The 18,080-nt window shown below is 48.0% G+C and overlaps 2 protein-coding genes across 2 annotated transcripts; both read right to left on the reverse strand.

Annotated features, from left to right (window-relative positions):
* Positions 1-446: 446 nt before the first annotated feature.
* On the reverse strand, positions 447-7,266 carry LOC125945685 (fatty acid synthase-like). The gene is made up of 3 exons (XM_049667922.1): positions 7,081-7,266; positions 2,456-2,713; positions 447-560 (listed from the first exon to the last, which is right to left on the reverse strand). The coding sequence occupies exons 1-3, from the start codon at positions 7,264-7,266 to the stop codon at positions 447-449; spliced, it is 558 nt and encodes a 185-aa protein (XP_049523879.1).
* Positions 7,267-7,268: 2 nt separating this feature from the next.
* Positions 7,269-17,630, reverse strand: LOC125945686 (fatty acid synthase-like). Its single transcript, XM_049667923.1, has 3 exons — positions 17,390-17,630; positions 10,550-10,792; positions 7,269-7,341 (listed from the first exon to the last, which is right to left on the reverse strand). Exons 1-3 carry the CDS (start codon positions 17,628-17,630, stop codon positions 7,307-7,309), a joined length of 519 nt encoding a protein of 172 aa, XP_049523880.1. The 3' UTR covers positions 7,269-7,306.
* Between the last annotated feature and the right edge of the window lie 450 nt (positions 17,631-18,080).

Below are 18,080 nucleotides of genomic sequence, written 5' to 3' on the forward strand. Positions count from 1 at the left end.
TATCACATTGCCTACATTCACATAATCAAGTATAGATAGAAGCAAATCGTGCGGCACGCGATCGAATGCCTTCTCAAGGTCTCAACATGGCGACACCAAGTTGCATTGCGTCAAAACATTCAAGGATTGATCGTGCGATGTGTATGTTTGTCATAATCGTCCTTCCTCTTATTCCGCACGTTTGATGCGGATCAATTAAATCTTTTGCATAGCGCCGTCACTGCGCTATACAACGCGCAGTGACGGCCGTAAGTCCGAGACGCGCGAAAAGCAATTATCATCATTATGAGTAATCAGATGAAAAGTTCGCGCACACTTCCGGAAAATGCTGGGCTACGATCGCCCAGCTTCGCTGTTTCAAGCGTTGCGCGGCCGAGTGCACGGGTAAGCGTTATTTATTTTTTTATTTTCAGTGTTTTTTCCGAGTTCACTTCCACGCGTTTTTTTCAGCCCATAATCTGCTGATTGATGATCGCTGCACATTCTCGACCTCCTGGGCCTAACGTGAAGTTCTCGTGAACACCGTCGACAATCTTGACCTTGACTCTTCCGTGAAGGCACTGGGAGGTTTGGCAAGGGGAATAAAAATGTTAATTGTCAAAAAGAGCGTGACTATAAGTCTTTTCCCTATTAAAAGAGACTTACCTATGATCTACGAAGTTTCAGTAAAATGCGGATGTAGCAAATCCCGTACGATTTCGTCCATGCACATCTATCACACCTTTGACTATGTTCGGTCTCTTTATTTCTTAAACCAATCACTAAAATCACCATCAAAGGTTAGCTATGGTTTCACCGTTTGCCTGTTTTCTTGTATCAGGTGTAATATTCCACTGAGACAGAGAGAACGGGTTGCGCATCCAACCCAAGGCGGCGCAGGCCTCTGAGATCTCCGGCCTGGTTCAAAACGGCGTAATGTTACGTATACCATTTTTTACACTGTTTACTAGCCGCGGAATCAGCGCCCCGGTACAACGCTCGTCTCTAATATTTTTATCAGGCGCTTTCTCGCCGAGTAATCCCATTCAATCTGCATCGCAGGTTCAGGTACTATTGTTCTCGTCAAAATAGGAACATGTGCCAGATGGACAAGAATGCATCTAAATTAGACTATAAGTTCTACTTATTATGTGTAATTCTTAGATGTCGTTTGCCGTCCAATAGGAGTGCAACGGCTATAATAGACGCCGTACAACAGGCGCCAGGTTCAGTTATATCCATTGAGCTACGTTAACGATGCACCGAAGTCAGAACACATGGGCCTTTTGAATTCTGCTGTTTTACGTGCCAAAACCATGATTTGATTGTGAGCCACGACGTAGTAGGGGAATTCGAATTAATTTTGACCACCAGGGGATGTGACCCCAGGTGAGGGCTCATCTCCTGCTCTAGCCCGGTCGTGGCTGTACACTGCTGTCCGCGAGGCTGAGCGCATACTCAGTCCGCGCGCCGTATCTTGGAGGGGATCTGCTGGAGGCCGAGAAAGCTGCTGACGGCTTCGTGTACGCTGTGTTCCAGCGCGCTTAGAGCTGGAGGTCGCGTAATCACAACTTGCAGCTTCGCTTGCCTGTTGCATGTCACCGGGATAGGAAGCGTAACAACAGCCGGGACTGCTTGTTTTCTGCCCAGTGTTTGCAGGCCGCAGCCCATGAGACCAGAAAAAGAAGGTTTGGGCTGCTTCCATGTAATTAATTTCCCATGCGGCGTCCCTATTGATGCACCTATTTAGTGGGGACGTCCTCAGGTTTGGGACAAACGCCCCTTTCCCGGCGTTGAGGTCTCATAATGGCCGAGCCCCTGGCCAGGAGCGTGTTTATGGCTATTTTACCGGCAGGTGCAGGTGGCCACGCTAGCCTGCCTCCTACAGCCGGGGCGGATGCTCTTCGACAGGGCCGTTTGTGGTTGAAAAAGGGGCGCTAAAAGGCCACGCACGTGATCCCTGCAGGTAGGCCAGCTCGCGAAATGCGAACACCCACAAGTAGCCGTGCACCAGACCGGGGGACAGCTCTACCCATTAGAAAGACTGGTGGCTTTCGGCGGCACCAGGGTTTAAACCCAGTACCTCCCGTATTCGAGGCAGATTCTCTACCACTAGGCCATCGCTCCGGTACCACTAGTGCCGCTGCCGGCTCTGTTTACGAGTACAAGGCTAATGTGGTGACAGCGAGTCTTTGTGGTCATTGAGTGAGATCTGTACATGTTGGCCTGTGCGCGTGAGACAACATGCTTGTTAATTTAATTAGTTAGCGAATGTTTATTCCTATTTATACGGTTCATAAAACTATGAACCTTACTTCGTGTGATTGTATAATACACTGCACTTTGTCATCGCGATCAATGCTTCGCCTTTCGGGCCAAACTGCGAGCGTTTTGCTCTTTACCGCAATACTGACCGAAAGCGTGCGGGCGCCATTGAACAAACGTGCACCACGAGAAGTACAAGCATTTAGCTTACTTGCGAGAGGCCATAGTCGGTTGGCAATTGCCTCGTCGACTTGCCCGGACTGGACGGCTTGATGAGCACGGCATCGCCCTGGAACTTCGCACGGGGCTCATAGTTGGAACCGACGGTGACGAACTCGCAGAAGGCACGCATAGCCGTGGCCACGCCCAGTCGTCTTGAGCGATGTTTTGGGTACGCCTTGAAGAGGATGTCAGTGACGGCTTCTTCCTTGGCGCCCCGATTCGGACACTGCTTCAATTGCTGGCGGACCTAGGTGTGAACGGCACGAGGATAACTAATCAACCACAAGGCCAGCTCTGTTGCACCGTAACCTGTTCTCACGCCGACTAACTTGATTACACCACCTAAACCTGGACCACCTAAAGCCTTCAGCGTTAGGTTTTTTCGGAGGTGGCACATCCCCACCGTCTTGTTTTTTTTTCTTCTCGGATATTATCAAACGAACACAGAGACCTATTGTTCGTTGTGAAGAAATTAAAAAAAAATACACGGATAATGAAAAACACTCTCTTAGTGTGGTCCTGACATTTCTGTGAAAAAAAAAAGTGGTCGCAGTTTCACCTGAAAGGCGAAGCATCAATTGCGATAGCAAATTTGTAGAGAGCTATACGGAGTAATGATATTAGCTTTATCAGCTGTATAAACTTGGACATGCAGCAGCACCGGCAACACGCAGAACTGTTGTCGACGCCGTCGGCGTTTTGCCCGCATTCGCACAAAATGCGTACGGCGTTGGTGACTGTTGCCGGAGCCTCTAATATAAATAGGCACTTGATGCCGCAGCTAAACGTCGCCTCCCTTCCCTCCCCCTCCCCCAAATCGCAAAAAAATAATTACGTTGCCATGAACGCTTTACACCAGACTTCAATTAGAATGTAATAGGTAGCTGTAATATCGGTTTTGAGTGCTCTCTGGTTAAACTCTGCGGCACAAGATGTCGAAGTGAGCGCGGTATCTGCCTTAAACTTCACAGATGGCGTTGTTTTCCGCAAACAGTATTACACTTACGGACATGCTAAACGTCTACAATGGTGCAACATGTGCGCTGCGGAATTTGCAATGCTTCGGTGTATTGTGGAGATTATAAATCAAGCACGAAAGCACTTCGACTTAACACCCCGGAAAACGAGGGAACAATAGCAACTCAAAGCAATAATGTTTCCTGAGCTGATGGTACCGTGGGTAATGAATTAAGTTGCCTACAAGCATATGCCGGCACAAATGCCGGCCATAGGCACAAAAAAAAAAAAAAAAACGCTCCCGTGTCTTCTTAGTTTTTCTGAAGGACGAAAGAGCAAGACACAAACATTACGCACGTACTCCAGCGCGACCACTGGGCTTCAAACATGAACTAACGATACCAGCTTCGCACTGAAAAATGTTTCATGTAAGTCGGTAGTAGAATATTAATTCGCAGAGTGAGTGACGAGCATTGCTAGCCCAAAAATTATCCCCCAGCTCTGACTGTATTCCAAAAATTTCGGTAGTCGCAATTTCGCTTTCGAAATTCCGCTCCAGACCGTTTCTGCACACCTTGGATCTCAAAGACCTAACCCCCGTATTCGAGAACCTGCCTCTGCTGAGCCCTCCGCCTCGGCTTGATGACGCTGATTAATGACATGATTGACGTCCCCTTTGAAACGGGGCGGTGCACCTAGCCTGCTTGAGCTAATCAGATATGTTATTCATGCTTTTCGTTCCAACATTTTTGTATACATCTCCGCAATCTTTTATGTCTTCCTAAAAACTTCTCTATCTACCTTGTGCATACATCTCTTCCTACCTATGGCTGTAACGGATCCGGTCGTATCAATCTCTTCCTGGTGTTTCTTTACAGCGGAGCTGTTAAATCATAGTTTCCAGCGGATGGCTGCCTGCGTAGACCGAGCGTTTAGGCCAAAACTATCATCATCATCAGCAATGGCTCGAACGTCATCATCTTCCTCCACAGCTGGCTGGTTGGCGCCCCTCGGCGCAACCGCGCGAACGCGCTCGTGCCACTGCTCGCGCGTTCGTCGTTGTCATCTTCTTCCCCAGTTGGCTCCGCTGTGCAAAAAAGTGAAAATAGCCAATGGGTGTATCTCTTTGGCTGGTGACCTCACGCACTGCACAGAGACGTTATCTCAGTTGCGTACCGGCCGTGTGATGAGTAGGCCGCGTATTGCGCAGACCGAGGAAGAACAGCATGTCTACGAAGAACGACGGCGCCAGCAGAAGCGGGAACTGGCGGGAAGGCGGCGGAAGGCTGCTAACGCCGAGTCCATGTCGGTCGTAGGGTGACCAACTGTCCCGCGACTCGCATTGACGGTTATTGTCCCACGTCCACCAAGAGATGGGAAAATCTTCAAAAATGTCCCCCATTTCACACTTCATTATTATTTCTCCGCAGTGCCTTGAGATCAGCTGCATATGGCCACCCTGTTTCAGGATGTGTTAGCTGCAAGCACTCTAAGTTTCCGAGTAAGTCAGCTAGCCACGCGGTTCACGGCGACGACGAACGCTTCTTGCGCCAGCTGAGCGCGCCGTCCCGCCGTCCCCTACGTTAATTTCAACGTAGACCTGTCTCGGCCAAACGGAAAGCGGTTCTTGACGTTTCTGTTGGGAAGGTTTGGCATTGAGTGCTATAGAAACATCGGTGGGTCTACCACACGTCATCGGTACTGCATAGGCTCGACGTTCGCGAAGAACCTTTCCAGCGTCCTTACAGAACCCATGGCCGTCTACCATAGTGACCACGAAGCTATAGTTACCTTAGTGACAAACTAATAAAGACGGTAGAAAAGGACAATTCGTGCGGTATGTGTCTTTATTTAAATCAATATAGTTCATCACCATACACACAGCTCCGCTGGTCATCCACGTTCACAGAGTGGAATGACACTGCATTTTATCTCCCCCTCTTTCTTCAACATATTCCACAACGGGACGATGCACACGCGGTTGTTCCGAACGGATAAAACCGTGTTATAAATTTTATTCAGTTACCTCTGGTGTAGACGAGTGATAGAGAGATGGTGTCTGAACGAGCACCGCTCTAATCTACAGACGGGAAGGTAGGTGGGCTTGATACCCACTGCCGATACGCGTCGTGGTCCAGGTTGGCCCTGGTGTAGGGAACGGACAGGGTTTGTGGTACATCCGGTACGGGAGCGTTGATGTCAGCGATATAAATTAAGCCGCATTATGGCAGACTGGATCAGTCAGGACAAGTGTCCACGTGGAGATGGTAAAACAGGCATTCTCCGGTTAAACTGTGGACGCAAACGGCGCTACTGTAAACGCATTTACAGAATAGTAATGGAAGGCAATAAAACAACATTCTTTTGTTTTTCAACAAAGCTGTATATGACTAGGATCCCGGGATTTCTTCGTCTCCATCGACAGAAAGTTGAAACAATCACAGCGGAAGCCCGGCACACCGTGCCCGCCATGCGAAAAAAAAAAAAAAGAAAAGAAAGCGTTTGCCGCATAGTGTTCGCCGTTCCCGGTAAAGATTACCGTTGCATAAGTTGTAGTAGCCGCGATTCGGCAACTGTAGCATACGAATCAGGAAGTAACGTCACTACACTTTCCTATGTAAAAGAAGAACCCGCCTAGACGCGTATTTGTTTGGCACTGTGATAGCGCTATGGAAAGGTCACGCATAGTTAGGGCTACCGAAGAGCAGCGCGAACTCGATGAGTGACGGCGGGAACAGCAACGTCAATATGCACAACGACGTCGTGCTCGTGTATTCGCGGTTATTAGCAATGCTATTAAAATATACCGGGAAATAGTCACGCATTTCTCGCTAGACAGCACAGAGATGCGGCGCGTCAGAGGGCCGTGCATAAAAATTGTCAAGCCACAAGCTTCCCACTGGCATCGGCATTTTGATGGTGCCCTGTAGTGATTAACACAGTACTGACGGCACATATAAATAACTGAAACAAATGTTTACTTTCTATCGAAATGTTCGAATGACATCGAGAATAGCCATAAACAATGAAACGAAAATATATTTTTAGGAAACCCTTCATGCAATAGAGGAAAAAAAGAACACCTTGCAGAAAAGTGGGAGCGGGCTTCACTCCAAACCATCCGTGGATTCGTTTGGAATTTTTAAAGGCAGGTATCGTGTTATGTGAACCATAGGCGTATATTTCATTTCCTTTACATCACACGTGTGACACCACTTGGCGCCGGATAGCTTGAATAGGTCGTCTCCTCTGACTTTGCTTTCAAAAGACAGCCGGTCACGTGCCAAATTTCTTCTTCATGCTGAGTTCTTCCTTTAAACGAACAAATTATTGATGCTTTCTGCCAGTCATTCAGTGTTGGCCGAAGACATTTAGCCAGAAACTTCAAATTCAATGATGAAAGTCAGGAAGAAAAAATGTTCTTTTTCGTTGCCTTAAGTAACACTCGTCCATAAAGAGTTCAGGTACAATGAACAAGGTAAGGAGCGTTAAAATAATAACGGAGGGGAAGTGGCTATTTGTTGTTTAGAATGGGCAGTTCGCTAGATGTTGGCGCAGATGTGGCAGAGTTTCACACTATACATCTTGATAGTATTCGACAACCAAGCCGACGACTGGCTTTTCAGACGAACATAATCCAACATCAAGCATGCGCACCTCACGGAAGTCGACATCCAGGTACTGCATGAGGAATGCGCACAGCAGTAAAGACTCTTCTTCCTCCTTGGTGTCCGCAAGGCGTCTCTGGTAGTGGATCCAATGCACAGACACGTACTTGGGAGCGCCATCTAGGAGGGTGAGGCTGCCCATGGACTCCCCGGCACTTTGGAGCTGCAAGGCCATCTCGAAGGCCACAGTGGCCCCGAAGGAATACCCTACCAGGTTATAGGGGCCTTTGGGCTGAACTTCTTTGATCCTCTGAAAGAAAAGTGACAAGACATGGCGAGTGCTACGAGAGTCCCCTTGTGGCCTAAGCCGATCCGCCACGATCGCTTATTGGATATGGCTTCGCGCTGATGATCTCAAGGTTGCGGGTACGATCACGGATGCGGCAGTTCCATTTCGATGGGGAGGAATTTCATAAAACCCTCGTGTATTCAGGCTTAGGTGCAATTTAAAGAACCCAAGGTGGTAAAGCTAATGCGGAGGCTACCACTAGAGCGTGCTTTCAAATAAGATTTTCGCTTTGGCACGTTATACTCCAGAAGTTATTTATTAACTTATTAAATAAACCACAGCGCTAATGACAATGAAGGAGCAGAATAGACATACGGCACGACACCGGTCAAGCACTCAAAACATACAAAGTCTGCAGGCCACAGACTTTGTATGTCTGATAATCATCATCAACATCACCATCATCATCAGACTATTTTTATGTCTACAACAGGACGAACGCGTCTCCCAGAGATGTCCAATTACGTCTGTCTTGAGCTAGCTGATTCCAGTTTGCGCCTGGAAATTTCTTAATTTCAGCACCCCACCTGATTTTCTGCCATCCTCGACTACGCTATCCTTCCCTTGGCAGAAAAATGCCAACATTACGTGCCTAGTATAAGGTCGGAAAAGGCCAACATTATACTGATCAATAAAAATGAAGACGCAGAATGATAAAAGAATTACAGTCCCATTAGCTCGGTTTCAGTATTGTATAAAGTGTCTACAAAGCTATTTTACAATAGAACAGGCCAACACTTAACTTCAACAACCAAGACAACAGGCTAATTTCAGGACGGGATACTCTATGAAGGATCATGTGCATGCCATCAATCTGGTAATAGAGAAATCTGTGAAGTGCGATCAACCTCTGCAAGTGACTTTCATAATTACAAAAAGGCATATGTTTCAGTACAGATAGCAGTAATCATGAAGGCATGTCATTCCAATGGGCGTGAGGGTGCTGATGGCCGTGCCTTGAGGCCGTATGAACTATTTATTATCCAGTTTTTTTCCTTTGCCTAATTATTATCGAAATCAAAACATTTCTTCGCTTGGTAATATAGGCACTGCCGTTTCTCCCCTTTTTTTATGGCAGTGCGATTGCGCTTGGTGGCGCTGTAGCAGACGCCGAGACAAGGAAGCTGTCGAAAAGGGGTGTGCAGTAACTTGCAGTGAAAATATAGCCTCAAGTATACGGGGACATGATGTGCGATCATGCTATCAGCTGACCACGATTCTTTCTTTCCTTGTCGTTTAATTCGAGCTTACCTTTCTTCTCGCTCTCACACGACACCGTAAGTTACGTGCGCTGCCACTTCGGTTGCACCCTTATCTTAGCGCAAGAACTTCTTGGGTAAGAAATTACGTACGAACGGCACAGCTCAGTGAATTCCGCCCCTGATACGGTGTTAAATGTTGAAAAAGTTTGTGCACCGCGTGCACGTCTGATACCCGTGCGGTCCAATGACTTGCATGTATTTTCCTGCGCGCATGCGTCGCATGGGTGCGCAATGCTGGTAGTTTAGATGCGACGATCGCGACGATCGCGAAGCTCAGGTAATGGCGTTTCGATTTTGGAACGGTGCTGGTGGAATTCCTTTTGTTTAACCTAGTTATACGTACCTGCAGATAAACAGTGGCCATCTCCTCGATGGATCGCACCGGAATGTCAGGCGTCCACTGCAATCCGACGGCGGGCACGGTAAGGTGACTGGCGATCTCTAATAGATTTCTAACATGACCCTGGATTGAATGAAGGAAGATCAAGGGAGTGGATCCCTTGAAGCTATTCATTTCTACTACGACACTGTCGGCGACCATGTCCTCAACGGATGCCAGCCGTGGCACCTCGGACGCCTTCGTGGATTCTGCGAATGTGTGAAAGGTTCCGTATGTAAGCTTATCATGAAAGTATTAGGTTCCCGGTGCCGAAAACGTTTCAGCGTTTTTGGCAATACTATGTTTGTATTTGCACATTGTCCTTGCTGCGTTCTGCTTGCATAAATGAAAAAAAAAATAGTACAGCCGTCGTCACCTATATGAGGCCTACGTCGGCGTATTCGACGGAAAAAAAAAGAAACCGAACCCTAAAGATGGTCCTGTGATTACGTGCTTATACTAACGGTGTAAACAAGGAGTATAGAGAGCGCAGGTTTTGTCCTTCACGAAAAACTATACCTGCCACTGGTCAGCTTCCTTGGCTAATAGCAACTTCACTGCTACGACCACACATGCGTCCCAAGGCCAAGGGCGAAACGTGTATTACTGCAGTTCCCGAACTCGCCAGTCCCTGAGAACGACTGTATTCTCGATGTGCACCTCCGGATGAAAACGCTGTCAATTTGCACTTCCTTTTTCTAATCTACTTATCCACTTTCCCTTGTGTACGATCGCAAATCAGGAGCGAGTCTGGTAAACTTTCCTGCTTTTCCTTGAGTCTTCGCTTTATCTTTCTCTCTTTCACGATTAAAACAAGCAGAGAAAAAATGTACTGTAATGTACATTGTACTGTACACTGTAATGTTTGCAAGAGATAGTTTCTGTTGGCTGCCCAGCAAGGCGTAGGGGTACAGGAGGAAGATGAAAGGGTGGAGATAATAGAAAGACATATACAGAGGAGCACAAACGAAGTAAACCACGTACAAATTCCGGCGATAGCAACGACAGCCGGCAGCGTTCTAGTGACACCTGTTCTTACGAACACCTCTTATTTACAAACCGCTTTGTGAACAACATCACCCGCCACGGTAGCTTACTGGGTACGGCATTGTACTGCTAAGACTGAGGTCGCGGGATCAACGGATTAGCTCAGTTAAATACTATTCTGACGATCAAACCCCGGCCGCAGGGGCCGCATTCTGATGGGAGCAAAATTAAGAAATAACGCCCGTCTACCATAAATTCGTCGCGTGTTAAAGAACCCCAGGTCGCCAAACTTGAATCGGAGTGCCCCCACTGCAGCGTGCGTCATAATTACGTCGTGGGTTTGGCACGTAAACGCTCGGAATTAATTTTAATAACGTCCCATGTGCGCTACAGTTCAGCGTTCGCATGCGGCGAGTACCTCATGCTGTGCATGTTTTGTGCACGTCTGTTAGTCCTCGTTTTTTTTTTTTTGCCAGCGCTGCACGATCCTCGCGGTGAATACGCGTACCAACTATCTCTGTGTACAATTCTAGGCGAGTACCTGGCTCGTGGTCCGTCATTTGTGACGCCGCGGTGCTGCTTCCGGACTGCTGCTTGCTTCCTCCATCACTTCTGTTGTTCATCTCTCGAAGCTCGCTGACGGTGAGCTGCCGGATCTCCGGAATAGACAGCACGAAGTCGTAGTCTCGCTCCAGGGTCTGCTGCACCTCGACGCCCATCAGTGAGTCCATGCCCAGATCGCCGAGGCTTGTGTTCGGGTCGAGGCTCGACGCGTCGTTCACACCTGACGGATTCATGCGTGCAAACATCGTTTTCATAAAGTATATGAGGCTTTTACGAAACTTTGTGAATAGTTTCGAACATGCATGATCGGGTTCTTGGGTGTATGTGCTGTTTCTTCGTTGGTGTGATCAGCAGAAATTCGACCCGACACCAGAGGTAGCACGTCAGGCAACCATACTGGCTCGCATATCCCTCAATTAGGTTAGCATTTCCTGTAGAACTAATTACACTTACTCCCCACTTCTTGGATATTTTACACTGATCGACATTCTATCGTACCGGCGCTGTTGTATTTGGCATGTCTGCGCAAAACTTCCGTTCGTAATCAGTAAATGACCGCTCAAATTTTCACGAAAGGAGCCCATCTGACATTCGCTATTGCGTGCTACATTTTGTGTCTTTCACCACGAGTTTAAATTTGTTTAGGGGCACGGTCATATATGGGGTGGGGGGGGGGGGGGGGGTGAGGGGGGTGAGATGGGGAGGGCATGTTCAATAACATTCCTCCTATATTTACGTAAGCTACTGTCAAGGAATATCGCGCAAATACGTGATGCAGATTTTAAAGCCATTATTGCCTTTAATTACCGTAATTATCGACCACAGGTCAACCTTTAATTTCCGAAAATGTAAGTAAAAATGACCTATGGAACTATATTTGTGCACAAAGCTAGCAAAGTAGCGAGCTAACGAAGTTTCTCCGTCCCGCCCGCTGTATATAAAGCCATATAACTAATATATGCAATGCAGCAGATAAAAAGCTGGGGTTCTACGATGTAAAAACACCTGACTTCGTAAATGTTAGAAATTCTGCGTATTCAACATTCGTAAGACTTGCATTAGAATGCGGTAGCTTGGTGGTGGGGGGAGAGGTCAACCATCCAGAAAGGGCCAAATAAACAAAATTTGAAAGTAATCAGAAGTGGGGGGCAAGGGTTTATTTTATCAAAATAACGCTCCATAGATGTTGTAACCGACATGCTAAGTAGATTGAAGCTGCCGCTATTCTCACGGCGGAATTTCTTCAACTTGAACAATCATAGATATTCATAGGTAAATCATACATTTGACGATCATAAAATCATATATATCAAGAATGTCGAGTTCCGTTAAGTCGAGTCACACACATCAACCTATGCCTATGTCAGCCCGGGTAGATGTTTTTCAATATTTTGTGTTTCCGAATACAATCGGAGAGTGGAATAGGCTGCCACATGATATATGCACTACCAAAGATTATCAGCAGCGACTTGAAAAATGTGCGCTGGCACAATGTGCTGCGACTTAAACATAATTCTAGGATTTTGGTTTAGTAAGCGTCCTGTTTTATATAAAGATTTTTTTATATGCCATAGAAGTTGGTAACTATCCTTGATTTTGGGGTTGAATAATAATTATGGGGTTTTACGTGCCAAAACCATGATCGGATTATGAGGCACGCCGTAGTGGGGGACTCCGGAAATTTGGACCACCTGGGGTTCTTTAACGTGCACCTAAATCTAAGTACACGGGTGTTTTCGCATTTCGCCCCAATCGAAATGCGGCCGCCGTGGCCGGGATTGGATCCCGCGGATTTTGGGGTTAAATGCGACACGGTTCGCGTGATAGAACTATTGTGCGACTATTTGCATGATCATGAATCTAATGCTGAATTTGCGTACTATAGTGTGCTGTAATGTCAAAACTGTGGTTAGTTGTATTGTTCCGCCAGGTATGGGCCTTCGGACAATCAATCAATCAATCAATCAATCAATCAATCAATCAATCAATCAATCAATCAATCAATCAATCAATCAATCAATCAATCAATCAATAAAGTTACTTAAAGAAAGAACAGCGTAAAAGAGACGAGAATGAAAAGAAGAAAAGTAGAGAGAGAATAAAACATTTATTAGTGAAACATGAATAGTCGTTTTGTGGTCGGACCTCCTAGTCCGGAAGACCATTGGTTTTTGCCACCGTCCGGGCTCGGTTGACCAGGGCTTGTTGCTGTTATGGGTCCGAGCTGGACAGGTTTGCCTCCCACTCGACTATCGTCGGATTAGGCTTGGGCGATATTTTCGGATTATGTTGGCACGCCCAGACCATGTGGTATAACGTGGCCGTCTGGGGACAGAATTTACATTGCGGATTGTACATCGTAGGATCTATCTTTGATAATACACAAGGATTTGGAAAGGGCAATGTTTGTAAGCGTTTCCATGCTACCTGCGTTGCCTTATGTAAATTGGGATCAAGCGGGGGGTAATGTGCGTCTACTCAGTCGGAAGTACTGCAGAGAGAGAGAGAGAGAAACAACTTTTATTGAAAACGGCAAGTGTAAGAGGAGTTTATCTCCTCTTACACTTGCCGGCCAGGAGCCCTTGGGTGCTGCAAGATCTCAGAATATGAAAGGAGGGGCTGGGGATCGTCCTGGTCAGCGAGAAGTTGTGCTGGGGTGTAATCGTCAGAATCCCGGTGTAGAAGTTCTCGGGCGGAGGCATGAGCAGTCTCATTGCCTCGAACTCCCGCGTGCCCTGGTACCCACAGCAGCTGTTTCCACTGACCCTCTTGACGATTGGCCGCAGCCTGTTGAAGTACAGACGGGCTATAAAGCTACTCTGGAGAGTGTCCAGACTGGCTTTAGGAAATGCTGCACAACCATCGCACTAGATGGCACTGAGGACGACTTCTCTGGCGGTTTCAACGAGGATGCAGCGTGGCATCGACTAGCGAGGTTTAGTAGCCGAGCTTACGGTAAATACAGGTGTGTCAGGCTTTAAGAGTTTTATTGCGATAGCAATTCTATGGACACTTCAACCGGATTTCTGCCGTCGGCGTCGCCGTCGTTGTCGCCGTGAGGTTCCGTATAGATAAAATCTTCGCCGCGCGCCGTATGCCCCAGCGGAAGCGTGCGGGGACGCGCGCTATCACGGAGAGCGAACGCACTCAATCTCCCACGCGCAAGCAAGGAAGCGGGAAGCCAGCGCCGGAGGGAGCAGGGGGGGGGGGGGGGAGGGCACTTCTCTGCCAACAACCGCGCTCGTCGCTCGTCCGCACAGTCTCTTATCTCTCGCACGCGCAAGCAAGGAAGCGGGAAGCCAGCGCCGGAGGGAGCGGGGGGGGGGGGGGGCGCACTTCTCTGCCAACAACCGCACCGTCTCTGACACTGACAACAACCACTGTCTACTCTGCCAACAACCGCGCTCGTCGCTCGACCGCACCATCTCTTATCTCCACACGGCTCTGACCTTTATGCACTGTGCATTCGCCGCTCAGTTTCTGTTGCAGCGATAGACCGCACGTACCTTCGCCCGCTGCAGCGTATGGGCTTGCTGCCAGCGTTTTGACAGTCGTTGTCTGCAGTCATTCAGTGTGATCTATTCATGTTTGTTTGTGCGCGCTCACACCACGCTTGTTCATTCAGTTAGTAATAGTCGGACCACATTTTCCAACGCACGCTACACATGTAATGCTGCCCGGATCGGCAGTGCAGCGCTACAGGTGTGTCCCTTCGCACGCGCTGCCCACGGGAAGCGCTTCTCATCAACACCACCGTTTCACACGCGCCTTCTCGTGGTCATCAAGTCTCTCTTCATGTCGGTCTACTTACGCCGCAGCACACCTGCTTACTTAATCAGCTCATATTTACTACAATTTATATTGCTACCAAAGCCGCTCACCTTACATCGTATGACATTGCTGTGTTGCTATCACATTCATTGCTTCGCCCTTAGGGCGAAACTATGACATTTTTTTTAAAGCGTAACTTTATATGGCTAGGCGAAACGAAAAAGCGCCTGTCCGTCACCTGTGTACAGAAAACTATCATCATCAGCATTGGCTCGAGCGTCGTCTTCTTCTACAGCTGGCACGTTGGCACCCGAGAGTTGCACTCGTGCTCGTGCTCGGCATGCGCTCGTGCCACTGCTCTCGCGTTCGTCGTCGTCGTCTGCTTCCACAGCTGGCTGCGTTGCCGCTCATCATTCCAGCGTACGATTTCACTTCTCCTGTCCAGAAGGCCCAACAGGTGGCTGGCGAGCTCCGACTCCCAGTACCCACATGGGGGGAGCCACCGGGCCGGCCCCCGTAAGGGGCACCCCGGCCCCTTCAGGACCTTTAACAAAGTTAATTCTCTCTCTCTCTCTCTCTCTCTCTCTCCTGTCGTCGTAATGGGGAGGCCGCGTTTACGGAGGTATGAGCCATTGCTTAAGGGGTATGAGCCATTCATTGTCTCAAGTAACGGACAGATTTAACTTTGAAGCAATTTAATTTCGAAGAATCGCAAGCGGCAATGGCGTGCGAATGCTACCAACCTCACCGGCGAGTAAGCTCGAGACATCGAACGCAAGCGACAACGGCGGACTGCGGGCATACCGTCAGTGACGTCGTTGTCTTCGTCGCTGCCGAACGTGTGTGTAACCTCATAATTGAGAAATACTGAAATATACCCTCGGGATTAACCCAGTGATAAACAACGGGGCCGCACGTTTCAGCTTCGCTGGTTATCCATCTTCACGGAGTGTTTGGGCGGCGATTTTGTTTTACAGTGAAGCGGTTATAGGTTAGGTTCCAGCAGATCGCGTCCGGCGACAGACCGGAAGTAGATCAACAATTTTAGGCTCAATGTGCACGACCCTTGCCCGCCAGCTGTGCCTTAGCACAGGTATCAAAACGAGTGTTGGATGGCCCATTCTTATACCCCTCGCCACCGCCGATGCCTCTTTCAGAAGTGTCGCGATGCTCGGCGGTGGTACGTCCCACCAATCGTTGTACCCCTTTGTCACGTGACATAGTGATTGCGCTAGCGCTGTTATTAACAGTTGCCCTTTGGACTCGCTATTTGACGGACGCTCCTTTAACCACATCTTCCGGGATCCTGACTTCAGGAGCCTGACGATGCCGTGCAGTGTGCCACGGCTATGAACGCTGTGGCACATACGCTCGTCTATGACGATGGGCAGACTTGCCGCAGCAAGCGCACTTCTTGGTCATCGCGCCGGGCGAAAACAAGACGGCGTTGTACTTGCTCTTTGACGAACGTGCCGAAGAGGCTCAATATAGTCAATAATGATAACATATATGAATTCACTATAGCAATATTCGCTATAGCAGACCCACCATAGTCACATATTCTCTGGCTTCCATCTTTACAGTAGTGGATGGGCTCGGAATTTTTTTCTAAACAGATATGCGTTGATCTATACTGGAATTATTTTTTAAATTTCTCGGCAAGTTCAATACACAGAACTCGACCTATATTCGAGTAAATGTGGTATAAACCCCTAATATGAACAGAAATGAAGCACAACCTTCGAAGATACCTGCCCTGGGGACTGTAAAAGCCACAGCGAAATAAGGCAAACATGAAGTAAATATGAAGGAGGAGAAATAGTAACACTTGATACGAACTTGAATATTAAATTATAGATGGAAAGGAACAAAACAGATTTAGTTGAGAAGAACACAATCGGTCGCAAAGAATTAGACAGAAAGTAATATCACAAAACATTTCACAAGTATGTGCTAGCACCCTGCTGCGACGCTACATTATCATCCTACGTCTACGAGATTCCTGACGTCACAACAAATAGAAAGCGCTGCGATTCGTTTTGATTCAGTTAGTTTCCATTACCTCTGGCGATGCTACGCAATTGATGCGGTTCAATATCCTTAAATACAATTCCCGCATAGAATGCGGCATAGTGGATGCCTGCTGATTAAGTTCGAGCACTTGTTTTTCTTATACGCGTGGCCCACAAATACTGTAAACACTGTAAACAAGAACTGTGTTCCATTGCTAGCCGAACGGGGTAGCGGCCCCGCCAGCAGTATAGAAATATAAGCTCACGTCTTGCACGGCAGCAGAACGCCACGTTGCTGTACCGGCTAAGTCACCGGAGCAAGTTTCTGTGAACTAGACTACCACCAGTCATTCTTAATGCTCAGCGAATATTTAAAGCAGCACGCGTTTTAACGACGTCGACCTGCCGCGGTAGCCCACTGGCTATGGCGCTGCACTGCTGAGGTCGAGGTGGCGGGTTCGACCCCGGCCTTATTTCGATGAGGTCGAAACGTAAAAGTGCTCACGCAGTTAGACTTAAGTTCAGCTGAAAGAGTCCCAGGTGGTCAAAATCAATGCAGTGGCCCTGACTACAACGTGCCTCACAATCCCAGCAATGTTTTGGACCGTCTAAGACTGGAGCCTCTTTTTATTTCAAACTGCCTGCTTAGAGCAGGCAGGCGTAGTTCCTTTTCCTCTGGAAGTAACCAGGGAACTCCTTCCCACCTGTCTATATATTATATATTTGTAGTACGCGGGCCGTGTTACAACTTCCGCCAGCATACAGGACGTGTAGGTTTAAAGAATGCTGCTGTGTAGAACTCCAGCATTTCTTGCACCACTATTCTCGTCACCATCACCATCGGCATCATTCCTCTTTCGCCTTTCCCTGCGAAGAGTAGCATATTAGCGCCCACAAGATAAGACCATCCTCTGGCCTTCAATAAATAAACTTCTCTTGCTGTCTCCATATCAAATAATGACGGAAGTAAGGATAGAGAAAACTTATAGCCCAGAGTTCGGACCCTAAAAGATGGACAGGCCCTTACTGCTTACCAAATATATTGGCGATGGTCTCCACAAGGTCACGGGCCTTTGGACTCTTCTCATCCAACCCGGATGACGTCTCCGACTTGACGAAGCTCGTGACGACGGGATGCCTCTGGTTGAGGAACATGTCGAGCACCGCCAGGCACGAGCTAATACGCTGAGGGGCATAACCGGCGTAGTCCACATCGCCGCATTTCACGTTGTGCATTACACCGACGTAACCGATGATGCCCCACTGAACGGCCATGCCTACGGGTACACGTCACGATCACGTTTACAGTGGCTCTTCGGAATGCTTCCGTGAGTGTAACGCGTATGGGCATCTGAGGGGATCCATTTTTTCTTTGTTGCAGGTACATGGTAGTAACAGACAATGAAACCAGAGAAAAATTAGCGGGAGGGTAATTGTTACGTCTAATTGAAATGTGAAAGTAGTAAGGCAAAGTGGAATTATGGTGGACGAAAACATACCTTGCCGCAGCTGTGGACTAAACTCACATCATCCGCATAACGCGTGCGTGGCTTTAACCATAGAGTTTAATACAATTAATAGAGGGAACTGTGACGCTATAGTGACTACAGCTGAAGCTGCAGGCAGGGCAGTTCAGCCGGCATGCGAATGATGGGTAAGTACGTGGATTTGCCTAAACGTCGTCCTTCTGGCTTTCGATGGCTTCGCGACTTTGCAAAGTGATCA

Source organism: Dermacentor silvarum, chromosome 5, assembly GCF_013339745.2.
Source record: "Dermacentor silvarum isolate Dsil-2018 chromosome 5, BIME_Dsil_1.4, whole genome shotgun sequence".
Taxonomy (NCBI): Eukaryota; Metazoa; Arthropoda; class Arachnida; order Ixodida; family Ixodidae; genus Dermacentor; species Dermacentor silvarum.